The sequence below is a fragment of the Carcharodon carcharias genome, chromosome 20 (genome assembly GCF_017639515.1).
Source record: "Carcharodon carcharias isolate sCarCar2 chromosome 20, sCarCar2.pri, whole genome shotgun sequence".
In the NCBI taxonomy this organism is placed as follows: Eukaryota; Metazoa; Chordata; class Chondrichthyes; order Lamniformes; family Lamnidae; genus Carcharodon; species Carcharodon carcharias.
In genome coordinates, this window is record NC_054486.1 from 104,859,034 (window position 1) to 104,881,895 (window position 22,862).

General features: G+C 42.0%; 1 protein-coding gene across 7 annotated transcripts in view; it reads right to left on the reverse strand.

The window, feature by feature from the left end:
* The window catches only part of foxn3 (forkhead box N3), a 343,712-nt gene that overhangs the window by 113,406 nt on the left and 207,444 nt on the right, over window positions 1–22,862 (reverse strand). For all 7 annotated transcript variants that reach the window (XM_041214481.1, XM_041214484.1, XM_041214483.1 and 4 more), the window contains one exon: window positions 559–620. In XM_041214481.1, the coding sequence (XP_041070415.1) occupies window positions 559–620 (62 nt within the window). The remainder of the gene's footprint in view (window positions 1–558; window positions 621–22,862) is intronic.

A 22,862-nucleotide genomic window follows, 5' to 3' on the forward strand; every position in this document is an offset into this window, starting at 1 on the left:
GTCTTTGTTCCATTGGCAGTTTATCATTGGGTGCCCTCCCCAAGACCCTGCTTATAACAATTTTATCCATCGGCTCGAATAATATACCTGCTAAGAAAGAGTCTGGCCACAGAGGCTTATAGCAGTAGAGTCAGAGCAAAATGAAAAATCAGTTAGTACAATTGTTTGAATTTAGTTTCCTATTTGTGAATGGAATGCATAGTACCAGACCTTTGAGCTTTGGCCTGTTGAAGATAGAAACTGTGGCTTTGAATTTATATCTTAACAGTTCCCAGTACCTTAATTTTGTGTTAAAGATCTTGCTGCTCCTGCAAAAATACAGCCCTTCCCGCAGAATTTGAATATCTATACAGTCATTTGCATTTAACTAACTCTTGGTGGGTTAGTAAACAAAACACACAGAACAACTGTAGCATTCAGAAATTTTAACATTCAAGTTAGAAACCCTGTAATGATGTATGCAGTCTTGAAATTAATTCAACAGGCATTAGGAGGAAAAAAAATCACCAATCGCTGGTAAAAAAAATACATCAATGATCCTGGAATATTTTCTCTTACCTTGGAGCGCTCCATTCTTCTTGAAGAAAGCACTTCCTGGCCAACGGGGTGGACTTGATGTGCTATAAAGTAAACAAACATTGTTTAAGGAATGTTTTTCTCAACTCATTTCTGGGCAAAGCAGTTCAAGTTAAATAAGGTAACACTTGTGCAAGGTTTTCAAAAGATTTGAACTGTTAAGTTGCTCACGTGCTTTTCAGAATTTCATTCCACCAAACAGAATTTCTCATTTTTACAATTAAAAACATTCCTCTGTTCACTCATCAAACGCTTTCCAGTAAGGGTTAAACCAACATCTGGAAACCAAATTAATATCAGAGGAAAATCCAGAGGGGAGTCCATGTAAGGGAGCCGAAAGCTTTGCCAAATGTCTAAGACTCTTCCACAAGATCAAACCGCAGCCCTAACAACAGAAAAATACAAACAGCAGACATATAACCGGGGAGGGAAGGAGGAAGAGAAACACTCTAATAACGAAAGACAACCCCAAAGTCCTGAAAATGAAGAAACCTTATTACAAAAGAATTAAATGACATGTTAATTACGAACAAGAGAGCAACCCCTCCAGACCTTATTTGTTCTAGTCTTTGTTATGCAAACAGTTTATAGCTCAGTTGTCGAAACAATCCCAAGATAAAAGACTAAAGCAAATTAAGCTCCTTTCTTAATCACACATTCAGTCCCCAATCCGAAAACTATTTATCACAGGAAAGTACAGAATAACATATTGCAACCTGTCAAGGCAGCAGTTGGGAAGTCAAAGCAGAGAGAAGGCTTATTGTCTTTCACAATTTGTCTTGGGATCAAAATTTTTTTCTCCTTAGAGAGGCCTACTCAGCCTATTGTAAAAATGAATCGATAACCAACTGGTAGCATGGCACATTTTTGCATTCAATCTATTATTGAGCCATATAAGAGCTCAATGTTCATCAAATAAGTTGCCTTGTTCCAGCTGATATTGAGCTGCATGAATAGGTTGTACATAAATGCAATCATCTCAAGTGTCACAACCATAAATTGTGTTTTTCCCTATTCCGAGTTCTCTGGTATCAAGTGACAATTTCCCTTGAAGTTTTTTGCAGGGGCAGGTATGGTGGGTTTCAGTGATACTTATAAAAGCATTCTTTGCCTTTAAGGATATTCAGCAGTAATTAACAGGAAGGATACCTCAGCTTTCGGTTTACAAAGCTCAATAAATATTAGGTCAACTGCCTAACAGAATTGAACATTATGGATACTGCAGCGACCTGGGTGAGTGTATAAAATTGATCAAACTTCAGCTATTGCCCTGTCAGACATGGGCAAGACCCACCCTAAATGCACATTTTGACCAACAACTCCAAAACTCATTCTGACTCCAGTGAAAATACAAATGAAGCTGCCAGCACTTAGGGCAGCAACCTTCAGACCACCAGTGAGCTAAGCAGCTCTGCTACTCTACAGATCAGTCTTTATATTCATTGGCATTACACTTACACTGGATATTGGAAAAGGTCTGAAAGCCAGAAACAGTCAGGTTTTCATAACCAGGTTATTATTAAGGGTGTTGTGGAACCTATGCTCAATATGAACAAGCTTGTTCCTGTTTTTTTTAAAATGAAAAATTAAGGGGCAAGACCAAGGTCCACAGTGCATGATATTAAGGTTGAAGATGATACAAGAGACAATGAGGTACTAAAACAACGCGGGTGGAAGCCCCAGAAAAACATTCCTTCTCTGGAGACCCCATCAATGCCCCACCAAAGCTACAGTGGAAGAACCTATGCAATAATTGCAGTCCTGGAGGGATTCTGTACAAAAGAAGTTGAAACTATTCCAATCAGTCTTTATGTTACATTTTATAGTATGGTTCGTGCCGCTCTTTGTATACATTTACTTGGGTGCGTTCTCTGTTTTCAAGAGTTTTTTTGTCTGATTGACTTGTTTCTGTCAGCTGCATTTTCCTGAAGGGTTTTCTCTTGGAATATCCTTTCTGCACAGCACCGAGCACTGTATAGATTTAATTTATTTTCCATGTGTGAATTCTGTTCTAACTAATGCTACAGATCTTGTCATTTTTCTGTCCTGAAGCACTTAGTGCAAGCCAAATCCCCATTTTCCATAAGTTCTCAGAAGTAAACCTCAGTTCATCATCTAACCATGTTTGAAGGTAGTGGCCATCCATCTTCAGCAGCTCCTTAATTCAGGAAGTATACCACTTTAAATCTAACGTTTGTATGTGTGGAATATTGCAATTGGCACCTCTATAAATGAACCCATACTCTCAGTGCCATCTGCTGTTGTGGCTGAAAGTCAAGGCCTTGTCGAGATTAACAGTGCATCTTGTAAATATTTCACATGAGTTATGTCCATGTTCTCCTTTTGTTTTATAGGATTGGATCACCCATAGAAAATCTTACATTAGAGAAATTCCTGTTTTTGAGTACCTGTAATTTTTTTTAAGGCTGAGCTTCTGAAGCATCACAAAATAGCTCTATAATGTCAGCCCTGAACTTTCTTTACTCATTTCCTCTAAGCTTCAAATACGCTGCTCTGCATTCACTTCCTCCTCCTTGCATTGAAACCAAATTCATCAAACAGCCTCTCACTCAATTCTTTATCCACCACCTCAGAACTGTGGAACTCTACCCTTCTTTTCCACTGAAGGCTTTTAGTCCATATAACCTAAACGCTACACCTGCAATTATCAAATGGGTTCTCCCACAATAGCTTTGGTGGGAGATGAATGGATTTGCCAGAGAAGCAATGATTTTTCTCCTGTAAACAAGGAGAGACAACAACCCATGGTTTGTCTAAATTTCTGCTTACAGCATGAGGTAGCACAAGAGTTTAATCATCCCGCAACTATATGACTGACTGGGGTCATTGGTGAACAAACATCTTACACTCTTATTTGAAGAGAAGTAGATAGCGTTGATCTGCATAACAGTGAGGAAAAAGGAGTGGGACTAATTGAATAGCTCTTTTAATGAGCCGGCACTGGTATGATGTACAGAATGGCTTCTTTTTGTGCTGCATGATTTTATGATGAGGAGAATGAAAAAGTTTAAAAATCTGAGAGACAACTCAGAATTGGCAAAGAAATTTTTCTCAGCACAGACTGGCTTCTCTGCTTGTAAACCCACCCACACAATGATTTCTCCGCTCTAGTTTATTTGCTCACTACTCTGAAAGTGCCAGCTCAATAGGTTTCAGAGTTATCCCCTAGACCAAATTTCTGTTTGCTGTCTGAGTTTAGACATTGAACGTCAGTGGTTAACTTGACCTTTGAGATGGGGTGGGGAAGGAAGCACCAAAGGCCCCATACAAGGTATGGAAAACAAGCTTGCATTTCACCAGGAATCACAGGATAGCTATCAGGAGCTGGTACCCTGGCTGATTTCCCTTCCCTAGAATTTAGCACCTTCCAAAACCACGACCAATACCATCTAGAAGGACAAGGGATGCAAATAAATGGAACACTATCACCTGGAAGTTACCCTCCACGCTACTCACCATCCTCACTTGGAAATATATCGCCGTTCCTTCACTGTAGTTGGGTTAAAATCCTGGAACTCCCTTCCTAACAGCATTGTGGGTGTACCTACACTACATGGACTGCAGCAGTTCAAGAAAGCAGCTCACCATCACCTTCTCAAGAGCAATTAGGGATGGGCAATAAATGCTGGCCCAGCCAGCGAAGCCCGAATCCCGTTAATGAATAAAAAAAGTCCAATCTTTGAGGCCAATTGTAACGCAGGTTTATCAGTTTCCCATTGCAGACCAGGCTCACACATCAGACGTTCCTGATCCAGGAGGCTCAGTTACACACTACGTAGAGTCTAAAGTCAGGGGCTCAGATAGGTGCTTCTGTGGTCGTGAAAGAGACACCAGGATGGTATGTTGCCTCCCTGATGTCAGGGTCCAGGATGTCTCTGATTGGGTACGGGACATTCTGAAGGGGGAGGGAGAACAGCCAGAGGTCGTGGTACACATTGGTACTAATGACATAGGCAGGAAGAGTGACGAGGTCCTGCAGTGTGAGTTTAGGGAGTTAGGCATAAAGTTAAAAAACAGGACCTCTAGGGTTGTAATCTCAGGATTACTCCCTGTGCCACGTGCCAGTGAGGCTAGAAATAGGAAGATAGTGCAGCTGAAAACGTGGCCGAACAGATGGTGTAGGAGGGAGGGTTTCCGATATCTGGATCGGAGGGATCTCTTCTGGGGCAGGTGGGACATGTATAAGAAGGACGGGTTGCATCTAAACTGGAGGGGCGCCAATATCCTGGCTGCCAGGTTTACTAGTGTCACTCGGGAGGGTTTAAACTAGTATGGCAGGGGGGTTGGAACCAGAGCAATAGGTCAGCAGGTGAAATAAAAGACTGGGAACAGTAAATATGGTCAGTAGGACTAAGAGGAAGGGCAGGCAGGGAGCACTTACTGAATACAGTGGGACTGGGGGTCTGAAATGCATTTGTTTCAATTCGAGAAGTATAACAGGCAAGGCAGATGAGCTTAGAGCTTGGATTAGTACTAGGGACTATGATGTTATTGCTATTACAGAGACTTGGTTGAAGGATGGACAGGATTGGCAGATGAACGTTCCAGGATTTAGATGTTTCAGGCAGGATAGAGAGGGATGTAGAAGAGGTGGGGGAGTTGCACTACTGGTTAAGGGGAATATCACAGCTGTACGACAGGAGGACACCTCGGTGGGCTCATGCAGCGAGGAAATATGGGTAGAGCTCCGGAATAGGAATGGTGCAGTCACAATGTTGGGGGTTTACTATAGGCCACCCAATTGCCGGTGGGAGATTGAGGAACAGTTATGTAGGCAGATTTTGGAAAGATATAAAAGCAATAGGGTTGTTGTGGTGGGTGATTTTAACTTTCCCTATATTGACTGGGAATCACGGTGCTAGGGGTTTGGATGGTGCAGAATTTGTAAGGTGCATCCAGGAGGGCTTCCTGAGACAATATGTAGATAGTCCAACTGGGGAAGGGGCAATACTGGACCTGGTATTAGGGAATGAACCCGGCCAGGTGGTCGAAGTTTCAGTAGGAGAGCATTTCGGGAAAAGTGACCACAATTCAGTAAGTTTCAAGGTACTGGTGGATAAGGATAACAGGAGTCCTCGGGTTAAGGTGCTTAATTGGGGGAAGGCTAATTATAACAATATTAGGCAGGAACTGAGGAATCTAGACTGGAGGCGGATGTTTGAGGGCAAATCAACAACTGACATGTGGGGCTTTCAAACGTCAGTTGATAAGAATTCAGGACCAGCATGTTCCTGCTAGGATGAAGGATAAGCATGGCAAGTTTCAGGAACCTTGGATAACAAATGATATTGTGAGATTTGTCAAAAAGAAAAGGGAAGCATTCTTAAGGGCTAGAAGGCTGGGCACAGATGAAGCCCATGGAGAATACAAAGAAGGTAGGAAGAAACATAAGCAAGGAGTCAGGAGGGCTAAAAGGGGTCATGAAAAGTCACTGGCAACCAGGATTAAGGAAAATCCCAAGGCCTTTTATACATACGTAAAAAGCAAGAGGGTAGCCAGGGAAAGGGTAGGCCCACTCAGGGACAGAGGTGGGAATCTGTGTGTGGAGCCAGAAGAAATGGGAGAGATACTAAATGAATACTTCTCATCAGTATTCACCAAAGAGAAGGACTTAGCGGTCGATTTGTCTAGGGAAGAGTATGTTGATAGCCAGGATCATGTTGAGATTAAAAAGGTGTTAGGCGTCTTGAAGAATATTAAGGCGCATAAGTCCCCAGGGCCAGATGGGATCTACCCCAGAGTACTGAGGGAGGCAAGGGAGGAGATTGCTGGATCCTTGACAGAAATCTTTGTATCCTCACTGGCTATGGGTGAAGTCCCAGAGGACTAGAGAATGGTCAATGTTGTTCCATTGTTTAAGAAGGGTAGCAGGGATAATCCAGGAAATTACATGCCGGTGAGCCTTACGTCAGTGGTAGGGAAATTATTGGAGAAGATTCTTCGTGACAGGATTTACTACCATTTGGAAGCAAATGGGCGTATTAGTGAGAGGAAGCATGGTTTTGTGAAGGGGAGGTCGTGTCTCACTAACTTGATCGAGTTTTTCGAGGAAGTGACAAAGATGATCGACAATGGAAGGGCAGTGGATGTTACACATGGATTTCAGTAAGGCCTTTGACAAGGTCCCTCATGGTAGACTGGTACAGAAGGTAAAGTCGCACCAGAGGTGAGCTGGCAAGATGGATACAGAATTGGCTGGTCATAGAAGACAGAGGGTAGCAGTGGAAGGGTGCTTTTCTGAATGGAGAGCTGTGACTAGTGGAGTTCCGCAGGGATCAGTGCTGGGACCTTTGCTGTTTGTAGTATACGTAAATGATTTAGAGGAAAATGTAACTGGGCTAATTAGTAAGTTTGCAGACGACACGAAAGTTGGAGGAGTTGCAGATAGTGAAGAAGATTGTCAAAAGATACAACAGGATGTAGATCGGTTGGAGACTTGGGCGGAGAAATGGCAGATGGAGTTTAATCCGGACAAATGCGAGGTAATGCATTTTGGAAGGTCTAATACAGGCAGGAATTATACAGTAAATGGCAGAACCCTTAAGTGCATCGACGGGCAGAGGGATCTGGGTATACAGGTCCACAGGTCACTGAAAGTGGCAATGCAGGTGGATAAGGTAGTCAGGAAGGCATATGGCATGCTTGCCTTCATTGACAGGGGTATTGAGTATAAAAACTGGGAAGTCATGCTGCAGCTGTATAGAACTTTGGTTAGGCCACACTTGGAATATTGTGTGCAATTCTGGTCACCACATTACCAGAAGGATATGGAGGCACTGGAGAGGGTGCAGAGGAGGTTTACCAGGATGCTGCCTGGTCTGGAGGTTATTAGTTATGAGGAGAGATTGGAAAAACTTGGATTGTTCTCATTAGAGCGACAGAGATTGAAGGGCGACTTGATAGAAGTTTACAAAGTTATGAGTGGCATGGACAGAGTAAATAGTCAGAAGCTTTTTCCCAGGGTGGAAGAGTCAATTACTAGGGGACATAGATTTAAGGTGAGAGGAGAAAACTATAGAGATGTGCAGGGCAAGTTTTTTACGCAGAGGGTAGTGAGTGTCTGGAATTTGCTGCCAGAGAAGGTGATGGAAGCAGGTACGATAGTGGTGTTTAAGAGGCAGCTTGGCAAATACACGAATAAGATGGGAATAGAGGGATACGGACCCCAGAAGCGCAAAATGTTTTAGCTGACGGGCAATATGATCGGCGCAGGCTTGGACGGCCGAAGGGCCTGTTCCTGTGCTGTACTTTTCTTTGTTCTTTGAAATCACTGAGTTATCAGGGGACCTATTAAGTTTCTATCAGCATAAAAGTTTAAATTACAAAGCTGAGCCCCTTTTTGCATCAATTCCACAATATGAAAAGTCTGTTTGCAACATGTTAGAGATTAGTTTTTTCTTCATGAGAGTTCATGACAAGAGCAGCAATACCTTTTTTTAAAAAAGGGTCAAGCCCCTGCACATTTATCAATGACCATTAGTGTGGCTCTCTCAACTCTTCCTGGCAGCACAAATTCAAAAAGTTCAGAGGTACTGTAACTAAAGCAGTACATTTAATTGAATAATTGAACCTTATCAAATGTAATTACAAAGGCAAAAATTAAATAATTCTAATTCTTCACATTATGAATTATGATCATCACCAGGCACTTAAATAAAGAACCCTGCAACCTTGATTTCTGACCTGTGATGTTTATCTATGAATTTTCTGGAGAATGCATCAGCTGACAAAGATATGGCACTGCATGGATAAGATATTAAACCAAGGCCCCATCTGCCCCCTCAAGTGAATGCAGAAGATTTCATTGCACTAACATCTTGGGTGTTACCATTGACCAGAAACTGAACCGATCTAGCCATATAAATACTGTGGCTACAAGAGCAGGTCAGATGATCAGAATCCTGCGGCGATGAACTCACTTCCTGCGCCCCAAAGCCTGTCCACCATCTATAAGGCACAAGTCAGGAGTGTGATGGAATGCTCTCCACTTGCCTGGATGAGTGCAGGTCCAACAACACAAGAAGCTTGACAATGTCCAGGATAAAGCAGCCCGCTTGATTGGCTCCCCATCCACAAAAATTCACTCCCTCCACCACCCACAAAAAGTGACAGCAGCGTGTACCATCTACAAGATGCACAACAGAAACTCACCAAAGCTCTTTAGGCAGCACCTTCTGAGCCTACGACCTCTATCATCTCAAAGGACAAGGGCAGAAAATACATGGGAACACCGCCACGTGTAAATCCCCCCCAAGTCACATACCATCCTGACCTGGAAATATATCGGCCGTTCCTTCACCGTCGCTGAGTCAAAATCCTGGAACTTCCTCCCTAATAACACTGTGGGTGCACCGACACCACATGGACTGCAGCAGTTCAAAAAGGCAGCTCACCACCACCTTCTCAAGGGCAATTAGGGATGGGCAATAAATGTTAGACCAGCCATCGACACCTGCATCCCATAGGTGAACTTAAAAATACTATTTTGAAGAGCAAAGGAGTTCACCCTGCTGCCTTGGCTAACATATATCCCTCAACCAACACAAGTAAACAAATTATCTGGTTATCATATTGCTGTTTGTGGGAGTTTGCTGTGCACAAACTGGTTACAGCATTTTTTACATTACAAGTGATGACATTACAACAAGTATTTAATTGGCTGTGAAGTGCTTTGGGACATCCTGAAATGGTGAAAGCCACCATATAATTTTAAGTCTTTATTTTTGAATGGAAAGTATAATCAAAAGTTCACATTGTTGTTGTCTGTCCCACAATTCGAGGACTATGTCAATTCAAGGTCATGGTTTCTGCCAATAGTCTTCATGTGACTGAACAGGCTGATTACAGACCCATAGATCTTTAGGCACACGGGGCAGGATATTCCAAGAGGTATTGGGATCCAGAGTGCCGGATTTGCTTCCTGTTCTTTCCTCTGCTGCCTCTTTGCCTCATCATTAAGACGTTGTGACTCAAAGGGTGATGCAGCTTACATCACTGGTGACAACAAAGACCTCCACCACCCCTTAGATGGCAAAAAGATTGATTATATATCGTTAAGTACCATTATCGTTTAGCTTCACTTTTCCCTCTCACATTTGCACTGATGCATTCTTGAAGGCACCCAACAATGGATAACATCCAGATAAAAACAAAAAAACTGTGGATGCTGGAAATCCAAAACAAAAACAGAATTACCTGGAAAAACTCAGCAGGTCTGGCAGCATCGGCGGAGAAGAAAAGATTTGACGTTTCGAGTCCTCATGACCCTTCAACAGAACTTCTGTTGAAGGGTCATGAGGACTCGAAACGTCAACTCTTTTCTTCTCCGCCGATGCTGCCAGACCTGCTGAGTTTTTCCAGGTAATTCTGTTTTTGTAATGGATAACATCAGTCGTATTCCTTTCATCAACCTTCTCTGTTATTTCATCAAAAAATCCAATTAGTTTAGCCAAGCACAATTTGCCTCTTACAAAGCCGTGCAGACTTTCCTCAATTAACCCACATCTCTCCAAGTGCCTGTCGATTTTTTTTTGCTAATTATTGTTTCTAAAATCTTATCCACTATTGATGTTAAACTAACTGGCCTGTAGTAGCTTTTTCTTGAAAAAGGGTGTCACACATTTGCCACTTTCCAATCTGCTGGCATCTCCTCCATATCTAGGGAAGATTACAGCAAGTCCTTCCACTATCTCCTCCCCCACTTCCTTAAGCAATCTGGGATGCTGCACGCCATCCAGACCAGGTGACTTATCAACCCTAAGCATAGCCAGTCTTTGCAGGAGCTCCTCCCTCTTGATTTTCAACCTATCACCTCCATTTCTTCCAATGTTTTGGCATTTTCCCATCCTGAGTAAACACTGATACAAAGTACCCATTAATTATTCTAGCACTGCATCTCTAAGCATATGTCACCTTCTTTCTCCCATTAGGACCTACCCCACCTCTTACTAACCACTTACTATTTACATGCCAATAGAAGATTTTTGGGTTCCCTTTTATGTTGACTGCTACTCTATTCTCATACTCTCTCTTTGCCAGTCTTACTTTCCTCTCCACTTCCCCTGTCAACTTATGTATTTGACCTGGTTCCCACTTGAAGAATTCACCTGACATGCACCATACACCCTCTTTTCTGTTAATAATCTTTCTCCCCCATCATTCAAGGGGGCCCTGTTTTTCCAACCTTTCACCTTTGTTGGTATGTGCCTAGCTTGTGCCTGAAGCATCTCTTCCTGAAAGATAACCCACTGTTCGATTACAGTTTTCCCCATCAGTCTTTGGTTCCACTTTACTCTGGCTAGATCGCTTCTCATCGAATTGAAATCAGCTCTTTTTCAATCTAGACATTCCAGTTTATATTGTTCTTTCCTTTTCTTCATTGCAAATCTGAAACCGTATGACCTGATCATCACTCTTACCCAAGTGTTCCCTCACAGAAACTGGGTCTGCTTGGCCCAGCTCATTTCCCAGCACCAAATCTAGCAATGTCTCCTTTCTAGTTGGGCCAGGAACATACTGATCAAGGATGCACCAAGGAGATTCACTGCAGAGAAATCAGAGTTGGAATCCTGGCTGGGATTTACATTACCGTCACTACCCACAGGCACTGAGGCCAGTTGTAGCTTGACAGAACAGCTAACTCAATGCCGACCAGCAATCACATATAGCACAAAAATAAAAAATGCTGGAAAAGCTCAGCAGGTCTGACAGCATCTGTGGAGAGAAAGACAGAGGTAACATTTCGAGCTAAAGAGAAGTAGAAATGTGGTGAAATAAGTGGGGGGGGCGGGGGGGGGGTGGAACAGGTGAAACCTGCGATAGGTGGAGGCAAAGGAGAGATTGCGAAAGAAGTCAAAAAGTCAAATAGTGGTGGTGCTGGATACAGGAGGTGCTAATGGTGACATTGAGTGGAAAGCAGAATGTGATAATGGCAGGACCAGGGTAAGCACTCTGGAAAGTGACAGATGGCCCTAGTGGGGGTGGGGTGGTGGGAAGAGACAATGGTGGGAAAAAGGATTGGAAAGGCTAAAAGCTGGGGATAAAACAATGAATAAAAATGGAAATAAATTTTTAAAATAATAATAATGAAAATACGTGGGGAAAAAATAAAAATTAAATATAGAAAAAGGGGGGCATCAAAAAGGCGTGGGATGGAGGAGAGAGTTCATAGTCTAAAGTTGTTGAATTCAATGTTAAGTCTGGAAGGCTGTAAAGTGCCTAATCGGAAGATGAGGTGCTGTTCCTCTAGTTTGCATTGAGCTTCACTGGAACATTGCAGCAGGCCAAGAATGGACATGTGGGCATGATGGTGAGCTGAAATGCCAAGCAACAGGAAGGTCTGAGTCATGCTTGTGGACAAGCCGTAGGTGTTCTGCAAAGTGGTCATCCAGTCTGCGTTTGGTCTCTCCAATGTAGAGACCACCAAATTTGGAGCAGCGAATGCCACAGACCAAATTGAAGGAGGTGCAAGTGAAGTGCTGCATCTCCTGAAAGGAGTTTTTGGGCCCTTGGATGTGAGGAGGAGGGGAGAAGTAAAGGGGCAGGTGTTGCACCTTCTGCGATTGCTTGGGAAGGTGCCATGGGAGAGGGTTGAGGTGATGGAGGAGTGGACCAGGGTGTCCAGGAGGGAACTGTCCCTACACAATGCCGACAGTGGGGGGGGTGGACAGTCTATCACCATAAATTGAGACAGAGGCCAAGGAAGGGAAGGGAAATATCAGAGATGGGCCATGTGAAAGTGATGGAAGCAAAATTGATAAATTTTTCCAGGTCCAGATGAGAGCATGAAGCGGCACCGAAATAGTCATCGTTGTACCGAAAAAGTGTTGTGGGAGGGGACCTGAGTAGGACTGGAACAAGGAATGTTCCACACACCCTATAAAGAGACAGGTATAACTGGGACCCATGTGGCTACCCATAGCCACACCTTTTATCTGGAGGAAGTGAGACAAGTTCAGCCAGATGGAGGAGAGTGGTGGTGGATGGGGATTGTTCGGGCCTCTGATCAAGGAAGAAACGAAGAGCCCTCAGATGATCCTGGTGGGAGATGGAGGTGTAGAGGGATTGGAAGCCCCAGAACCATGATAAGTTCCCCTTGTCCACACTTTTCAACCCACCAGCCTCTGCATTCAAGGGATCATCCTCCACCATTTCCGCCAACTCCAGCATGATGCCACCACCAAACACATCTTCCCTTCAGCCCCCACTGTTGGCATTCCGTAGGGACTGTTCCCTCCAGGACACCCTGGTCCACTCCTCCGTCACCCTCAACACCCTCTCACGGCACCTTCCCATGCAATCGCAGAAGGTGCAACACCTGCCCCTTTACTTCCCCCCTCCTCACCGTCCAAGGGCCTAAACACGCGCTTCAAATGAAGCAGCACTTCACTTGCACCTGCTTCAATTTGGCCTACAGCATTGGCTGCTCCCAATGCGGTCTCCTCTACATTGGAGACATCAAATGTAGACTGGATGACCACTTTTCAGAACACCTTCGGTTTATCCGCAAGCATGACCCAGAGCTTCCTGTCACTTGCCATTTCAACACATCACCCTGCTCTCATGCTCCGTCCTTGGCCTGCTGCAATTTTCCAGTGAAGCTCAACGCAAAATGGAAGAACAGCACCTCATCTCCTGATTAGGCACTTTACAGCCTTCCAGGCTTAACACTGAGTTCAACAACTTCAGACCACGAACCCTCTCCTCCAACCCCACCCCTTTTTGACCCCCCCACCACCCACCCCACCCTCCTTTTCTCTCACTCATTTTTATTTGTAAATTTTTATTTAATTTTTTTCACCCACTTATTTTCATTATTATTTTTAAAACTTATTTCCATTTTTATTCATTGTTTTATCCCTACCTTTTAGCCTTTCCGATCCTTTTTCCCACCATCGTCCCCTCCCCCCACTAGGGCCATGAGCCCTTTCAGCACTTTCCAGGGCTTACCCTAGTCCTGCCATTATCACATTCTGCTTTCCACACTCAATGTCACCATTAGCACCTCCTTTAGCCAGTACCACCACTATTAACAACCCTTTGACCTTTTGGTTATGATAGCTTTTGCAATCTCTCCTTTGCCTCCACCTATCGCTGGCCTTCTATCCAGCATCCCCCATTCCGCGCCCCCTTAAACAGTATATATTTCACCACATTTCTACTTCCTTTTAGCTCTGAAGAGTCATGCGGACATGAAACGTTAACTCTGTCTTTCTCTCCACAGATGCTGTCAGACCTGCTGAGTTTTTCCAGCAATTTTTGTTTTTGTTTCAGACTTCCAGCGTCCGTAGCATTTTGCCATAATCACATATGGCACTTAGCTGGTCTGCATGGATCCTTTCCATCCTGGGTAACTTACTTACCAAAAATGGAGCGAACTATAGCGTCCATGTATCTGAATTTTAAGAAAGCATCTAATTAAGTGCCACATAAAAGGCTGATTAACAAAACGGAGGCTCAATGAATAGAAGGGTCACTGTCCAATTGGATAAAAAAATTGGCTTAAGGGCAAAAAGCAGGGAGTCATGGAAGATGGTTGTTTTTCAGATTGGAGAGAGCAGTGTTCTCCAACAGTCAGTGTGAGGGACCATTGCTTTTTTTGTTATATATAAAATGACTTGCATCTTAGAATACAGAGAAGAATTTCAAACTCTGCCAGTGATACCAAGCTTGGAGGAGCTGCAAACAGTGAGGATAATACAAATCATCTGCAATGACATAGATAGGCTAGCAAAATGGGCAAACAAGTGGGAGATGAAATTTAATATAGGAAAGACTGAGGTGATGCATTTTGGCAGAGGAGATAGGAGAGGCAATCTACACTTCATGGCACGGTTCTAAAGAGTGTTCAGGAACAGAGGGACTTGGTGTATGTGCATCGATCTTCGAAGATTACAGGGCATATTGAGAGAGTAGTTAGTAAAGCATATGGAATCCTGGGCTTCATGAACAGAGGTATTCAGTACAAAAGCAGGGAAGTTATGCTGTAACTTTATAGACCTCTGGTTAGGCCCCAACTAGAGTATCGTACCCACTTCTGGTTACCACATTTTAGGAAGGGTGAGGGTCCTTAAGAGGGTGCAGTGATGATTTACCAGAATGATTCCAGGGATGGAGATTTTAGTTACAAGGTTAGGTTGTAAAAGTTGGGGTTGTTCTCCTTGGAGCAAAAGAGACTGAGGGGAGATTTAGTAGAGGTGTACATGATTATGATAAGTTTGGATAAGGCAGACAAAGAAAAATCTTTCCTATTAGCTGGTAGTACATGGAAGAGGCAACACAGATTTAGGGTCTTGGGCAGGGGAATGTGAGGAGGAACATTTTTATGCAGTGAGTGGTGGTGGAAGTGGAAACAATCAATGATTTCAAAAGGAAATTAGATGGGCACTTGAAGGAATTGATTCCCACAGCCCTGCAGCTTTAAGTGAGGGAAGTGAAACTGACTAGATTGCTCCACGGAGGGATGGCATGGACTTGACGGGTCGAGTGTCCTACTTCCGTGCTGGAAGTGACTCTGTAACTCTATAACACTTGCCTGGTTACAGTTGCACTGATGCCATACAGTCTGGTGCCTCATCCAAACTGTTATTCATGTTTGAGCCTGGACCAAGGAGCACACCAGGCAGTTCAACTATATACAGCATCAAAACTGAGCCCAACTTTTTTCTCTCCTAATGTCCACATGTGCTCACCTCACAGCAGTGATCAAGAATGGGAACCTTGTCTGATTTCATCCCAACAATACCCTGGCTGAAATGGATTCAATTCCTGCACCATGCTGAATAATCACGTGATTTAGTGCAACACCAAAGCTTTTGGGGGAGCCTCAGTCTACCTTACAAATGTTAACTAGGAAAATATAACACTTCTGCTCTATAAAATGAGAAATTCAGTACTTGAAAGTTAAATAAGTTTCTTAAATCTGTACATAATAACTATGAATGTATACATTTTGTCTGTAAAAATTGTGGCTAATAATTGCAGCAATAATGTTGATTCCTTATGATTTTTACTGAATAAAAATTAAAATGTAATGCAGTCTGTGTGCATTATTAAAAGGAAAAATGCTAAACTGCTGTCTTATCTCTAGCATTTTGCACAGCATTACTGTTTAAATCATAATTAAAAGGCATGTGGATATTCCTAAGAGTTTACAGTGGTGCATGATTCACCACGTGACAGAGAATGTGTTAATAATTTAATGCTTCAATACGAATGCAAAAATTGCACTGAAAATAATGAACAGCAACTAATTAATTTTCTTCTCTTTCCTTCTTTGACAAAAAGTTCACAGAACAACATGGTGAGTGACATATAAAGTTGCATCATTGAAGCAAAGAAAATTAACATGAGACAATACTGAAGCATAAATTACATGACTTCCCACATTTTCAAGATTTGCTAGCATGCTTCATACATACAGTTGACTTACTAAGTTTTTCTAACTGCCTATATACTGTATCCAAATTACTTGGATAGACTCAAAATGCAGAAGAATTGATATCTCCAACATGGAGACAGAAGCAGGTACTTCAAAAATACACATTTCAAATAAAAACCATCATTTTAATTGCTAGTGATACACACAAGAGAAAACATGTCTGTGAAAATGACTGAAGCGACTTATTTTTAAGCAATGCATTTTGTTTGTTTCCTCCAACTTTACTTTTCATTCGTTCACAGGATGTGGCGTCGCTGACAGGGCCAGCATTTATTGCCCATCGCTATTTTCCCTTGAGAAGGCGATGATGAGCTGCCTTCTTGAACCGCTGCAGTCCATATGGTGTAGGTACACCCACAGTACTGTTGGAAGGGAGTTCCAGGATTTTGACCTAGCAACAGTGGAGGAACGGCGATATAGTACCAAATCAGGATGGTGTGTGGCTTGGAGGGGAACTTGCAGGTAGTAATGTTACCATGCACCTGCTGCTCTTGATGTTTCCAGGTGCTAGAGATCATGGGTTTGGAAGGTCCTGTCGAAGGAGCCTTGGTGAGTTGCTGCAATACATCTTGCGCTTTGGTGGTGGAGCGAGTGAGGTGCCAATCAAGCAGGCTTTATCCTGGGATTAGGAGGACTTTGAATATCTTGGGGAAGGAGAATCAAGCCAGGGAAAATACAAGAGACTTCTCTCGTTCAACGAGTTTTGCTAGGGTGACGATTCTAACTCAGACTGAACTCGACAGTTGTCTATCACATTCGTTATGTATGTTCTGACAGCTTTGCTCCAAATGGTACAATTTTAAAGAGGATGTGGAAAGAAGAACCAGGGGCTGTAAGTAGACAAATGTTTGAAGGTGGCAGGATAAGTTGAGAAGGTTGTTCAAAAAGCTTATGGAATCCTTGGATTTATAAAAAGAAGCATAGAGTGCAAAAGCAAAAAAGTTATGCTAAACATTGGTTATTGTCCCAGTTGGAGCATTTGCAGAGCAATTGGAAGGAACAAAGTTGAGACAAAAAGGGTAGCCCTCAATGGCAAAATAGGTTGAGTGGCCTCCTTCATAGATGGAGGCGGGCTGCCTCACATCCTTTAAAAAGTACCTGGATGAGCACTTGGCACGTCATAACATTCAAGGCTATGGGCCAAGTGCTGGTAAATGGGAATAGGTAGCTAGGTCAGGTGTTTCTCACGTGTCAATGCAGACTCAATGGGCCGAAGGGCCTCTTCTGCACTGTGAGATTCCGTGATTCTGTGCTGTATGATTCTATTGTATTATTGCTTTGTACTCATAACTTTCAAACATCAGTACATCAGCATAAACTGAAATGTCGTGGGTTAAAGTTGATATTGCATGAGGGTCCACTTAATACAGCAGTGAACGTAAAATTATGAGTCACAATAAACACACTAGACGTATACAATATCTGGCAGTTCATTTCCAAATCTGAATGAGCACAGTTCATACATTCCTGATTCGCCCTATCGAGCCATTTAACTAAACAGCTCTGATTAAGGCAACTGTCTCATTAAATCAGACAAATATGATTTCGACCAGTTGGGCTGCTGCCTTTAATGGCACAAAGGAGCCAGCAAATTTAATCAAGCAGAGCCCACAATCTCTATTTGCAGTCGGGATTGTCATTAAGTCAAATGAAACAAAATCGGAACACAGCAAACTCTGATAGCGTATGAATTATTAAGGTAAAATGAAAATGTAATTGTGAAACCTCTTAGCTACATAGGTTTTTTTGCAAGCATACACTACAATTTGACAAGCCTTTCAATAATTTTTGCAAATTGCTTGATTCAGTCTTTTCAATTGGAGCATTTTGGTTTATAAAAAAGGGATGACATTTCTAACAGGAGGCAGAATGTTGAGCATAGTTTTACATAAGTAAATCACTGTATTACAGCAACTTTAGATTTGTACAGTAGTCTCCCATTCAATGAGTGCACAATGACTTCAGCCCTTAGGAAATCATTTTTGAACTCTACAATTGAATTCACTTGATGTAATGCTTGTAGCTCTGATTACATTCAGAGCCCTACACAAACATAAAAAGTCACACAAATATTTGCAGTAATAACTTCAATAGAAAAATCACAAATTACTTTATAAAACAGTGGGGCAAAGGACAAATGGCTCATGATCTCTCTACTCTCAGAACCACATAAAACCTCTATAAAAAAGTAGCATTTTCAACAGTCTGAACGTTTCTGAAATTCTACTCTGCTTGATTTTTGAAGTCACACCGAAGTTTCTCTGCATTTAATTTTTCGCGCTGACATCCTGCGCATATTTAAATGAATCCAGTTTTATTTATTTTTTACAATTTGTTAAGTGGTTTATTTGCATTCCCCACACATAGGCTGAAATGAAGTCTATTCCCCATTACTCCTACTCAGCTCTTTTTTTTAAAAAGAGAGAAAGGACAAACAGGCTTTGTTCTTCTACACAATGCATCACTTGGCCCTTTTTTTTTAAATAAGCATGCTCCAAAATAATACAATACATATTAAAGCAGTGTTGCGGTCAACACAACGCCAGGTAAATTACATATTAATGCACGCAGTGAAATGAGCTTTGTAGAAAGCTGCATAGGCGTGCATCTGCCTAGCAGATACACAAGTCAATAATTGAGGTTATGTAGTTCGTCGACAGTATCTTTATTTGCAGTGGCGAACAAGACAAAGAATTTATAGTGTGGTCGGCAACAGCTCAAGGGCATGGTGGCGACGTGATTACCATATCTGCTGCCTAGCAACGGCAAAGCTCACATCCTCCAAAGCAAGAGTCAGTTTGTTAGAAGTGCATGCAGCTGCTGGGAAGAGGTCAATGTGTGGCTTCCACTAAAATAGAAAGCATTTGCGAGGCAAAAAAAACTTGGATCAGGGCAGACCCTCCTCTGCTGCTTTTATGGCCTTAAGGGTGTGGCACTGACAGGGTTGGAACACTGGACTTTATTGGAAACTGACTGGCGACCGAAGGTTCTGTTTACAACTGAGTCAGACACATGTTTTGCATCATGTTATAGTTATGGCATGTATCACCATGGCAACCGCTAGCTTGCAATAGAAGGGAACAATCCTTTGCAGCAGCTGAATGCAGCAAAAAAAAGCAGGACAAAGTTGATGAGAAGAGGAACAGAACTGGCCATTTTGAAACTGAAATCTGAAACAATACAGCATTGGTTTATACTGACATTCAGCCTTTTCCTGTTAAATATACTACTGTTTAAAAAGGCCTAATTATTAACTCTATCTTTATGAGTGTAGCTAAAGTACAACACATTCTTTTGCACTGACACTAATCTATCAATACCTATTCAGCAGAATTCTGACTCTTCATCCTATTAATGGTGTTTCAGAAATTCCAGAATTGGATTTGTTGGACACAGGATTTTGGGTTGTGTCCTACAAACTGCTGGGATGTAACTTTGGGTATGGTTTAAGTACACTGCACAGAAAGTCCATGTGCAGTTTAGATCAAGCGTACTTTTGGGCTTTACAAAATCCATTCAGAATTGAAAGCATTGAGCCAAGCGAGAACTTATTCGGGATTTGTTCTAACCCCTGGTTCTCAATCACTCAGCAGCAGCTCAATTTTCAAGTCAATGTCCATTATTCACCATAGGACCTGCTCCATGGATTACAATCTTAGGAAAACATTGATGTCAAAGTGTTACATAAGTTTTAAAAGAAAAATTCTTCCCTTTTAAGCTTCTCATTGTACAATGCCTTCCATGGAGAAGGAACTGGAAAAGCAGCTTGCAGCCAGGCCTTGGAAAACTATGAGGAGCTGTACTTCTGCTCATTTCCATTCTGTCCTGTGAGATAACGTAACTGATCTATATTCAGCATCGCCCCACATTAATACTATTGAAATAAGGATAATCAAGAGCACAAACTCATGGCTCAACAGTTTGTGGTAGCACATGAGAATTTAAATACCTCCTCTCGCTGGGTCACTTTACATCACATACCAGGCAGATGAGGAATCATATAAGCATGGCTCTGCTAATCTTCCTTTTGCACTTAGAAGGAACAAAGGCTTGCACTTATGTGGCATTCTGCACAAATTCAGATATTGCAATGCACCTTAGGGTCATTTAAGCAATTCTGAACTTTTGTCATTGTTGTAATGTAAGAAAAATAGCAGCCAGTTATCACACAGCAACAAGGTAACGATCAGTTAACGTTCGTGCCATTTGTTGAGCGATAACTATTGGGCAAGATACCACTGAGAACTCCCCTGCTCTTCTTCAAAATAGTGCAATAGAATCCATTATGTCCACTGGGGGTAGCAAGTTAGGGCCCTCAGTACTGCACTGTTAACTCAGGTTGCACTATGTGCTCAAATCTCTGGAGTGGAACAGACGTACTTCTGATTCAGATGTAAGGCTGCTACCACTAAGCCACAGTTGACACCAAAGGTGCCTCAAGATCAACCGCAGTAACTTCACAATCAGTTTTCCCTCCCTTTCTGTGGGGAATATTTGCTCAAATGGAATGGTTGTGCCCACATGGAGTCATGATCTCAAACCTACATTTCTGCCATCTCTAAATGGCTGAATGTGCTCTACTGATGCTGAAGTCTAAGTCTGCACTGTTATGACCTAGCTTGCCAAATATTTTATGCAGACAATAGCAAATATTGTACATTGTATTCCAAATAATTACTACTTTCCTTTGGCGTTACAAATAACCAATATCTTTCATTGAATCATAACACACATACTTAGCGGTCATTATCACTGATTCAAAACTGAAAAACAAATTTCTCAACAGTATTACCATAAAACAAGATTATCCCAGGGAGTGACGTCAAAGCTGTACCCAATCTTAGCTTCCAATTTGTTGTGGGTTCAGACAATCTCATAACAGCCTAACTGCAGAACAACTCTAGCCTTTGATCACAATATGTCAAGGAACAGTTTCTTTCATTCTCCACATACACTACTAATATATAGGATGGGAAAAACTTAAATATTTGCATTTACTTTTGAACTATGCGCGTGCTTTAACAAACTTCTAGGAAAAGGTTCCCTTTTGTCCTTGCCATTTGTAAACTCTTGGGATGCCAGGCTAACACTTCACTTCCCAAACAGGATTGTTTCTGCAGCTCAAGTGTAACTGTAGCATTCTTCACAAACAAAGGAGAGGCTCCTTCAGATTTCATAATCTCATTTCAAATCCTTTTGCCCACTCCTCACTCTTTTTATCCTTGAAATTACAATCCTCTTAGTAATCGTAGGACTAATTGCTGCCAGTGTTCAGTCTCTAGTGCCATTTTCATTTGCATCACTCAGACACAGAGTGGGAAACCTGCCAGCAACTTGGATCCTTACAATGAGCCTATTCTCACTGTAAAGTGCAAGGGACACAGCTAACAATTAGCAGAAGTATTTTTTGACAAAAGCTCACAGCTGGAATAGCGAGATTCCATGAATACACAAAGGATGCAAAGTTCTCATCAGAAGCTGAACTCATCTTCACTCTTCTGTCAGTCAAATGTTTAAAGTCCAATGGGTCTTCATTGTTAAAACACATATACATACCCCCAAACTGAACATAAAGAATATTAATCCAAACAAGTCAAAAAAAAGTAGCGCCGTACCTCTGACTTTATCCATCTCCCTTCCCAGGAACTCAATCATGCTATACTATGCACAATCTTGGCATCCTGTTAAACACTGAGCAATCTTTAAATTTCACATCCTACCCATCACCAAAATTGCCACTGAAAACCTTCAAAAATAGTTAATTTTCTGCACAGTAGTTTGGGATGTCTCAAATCATGAAAGAAGATATATAAATGCAAGTCTTTCTTTTCTTTAGGCAAATTAAGTCTGAACTATCCTACCTGACCACAAAACTGTCAGTTAATTATCAAGTTCAACTCTTAAATTAAACAATATAACTGCCCTTCATATAACTACCCTTCAGTCTGTATCCCATACTGCATCAAGATCTGTTCATCCTAAATCCATCCTTACTGATCTTTGTTGGCTCCTTGTTCCTTAGTTTTAAATCCTGCAATGGGCTTTCCGCACCCCTTCTCTACAAACTCCTCCAGCCCTCTACTTTCTTGCACATCTTCCTGTCCTGAGCAACCCTCATTTCTTTTGCCCCAGCAGTCTCAAGTCCTACTCTGAGAACCTCCTTGTTAAATCCTCAAACCCATTTTCATGGCCAAACCTTTGGTCGTCCCCCTAATGTTTGCTTCTTAACGTCATCATCTTTCTTCATTTATTCCTATACATGATGTCTGGGAATTTCTGTTTTTACAAAACCATGTAAATGGAATTGTATTACTGCAAATTGCTCCCAGATATATACACACGCCTGCGCACAAATATATGCGCACACGCCTGCGCACAAATATATGCGCACATGCCTGCGCACAAATATATGCGCATATGCCTGCGCACAAATATATACACACATATCCATACAGAAATATATACATGCACACACACACATATATATATATATATATATACATCTGCATTCAATGGTACTGCACCTGCTAAACTTATTATTTCAAATAACACTCAAATACTCTTGCTCAAAGTTTAATTTATTCCAATTCAATTGCAACTCAAAAAAAAGCAGCTCAACAGGATCGTAAATCCATCTTGCCCTTTTCTTAATCATAAATCTACAGATATTTCATTTGATGGTTGTATCTCTGCATTACATGCACAATGATTGATAGCTAGGATTATATCTGGTGCTCATGACCAATAAATTGATGACCTACAAAGCTGTTAGCATGGTACTAGTCTTTGAAGACAGCAATGTTGCATTCTACTCAAAAGTTGTAAG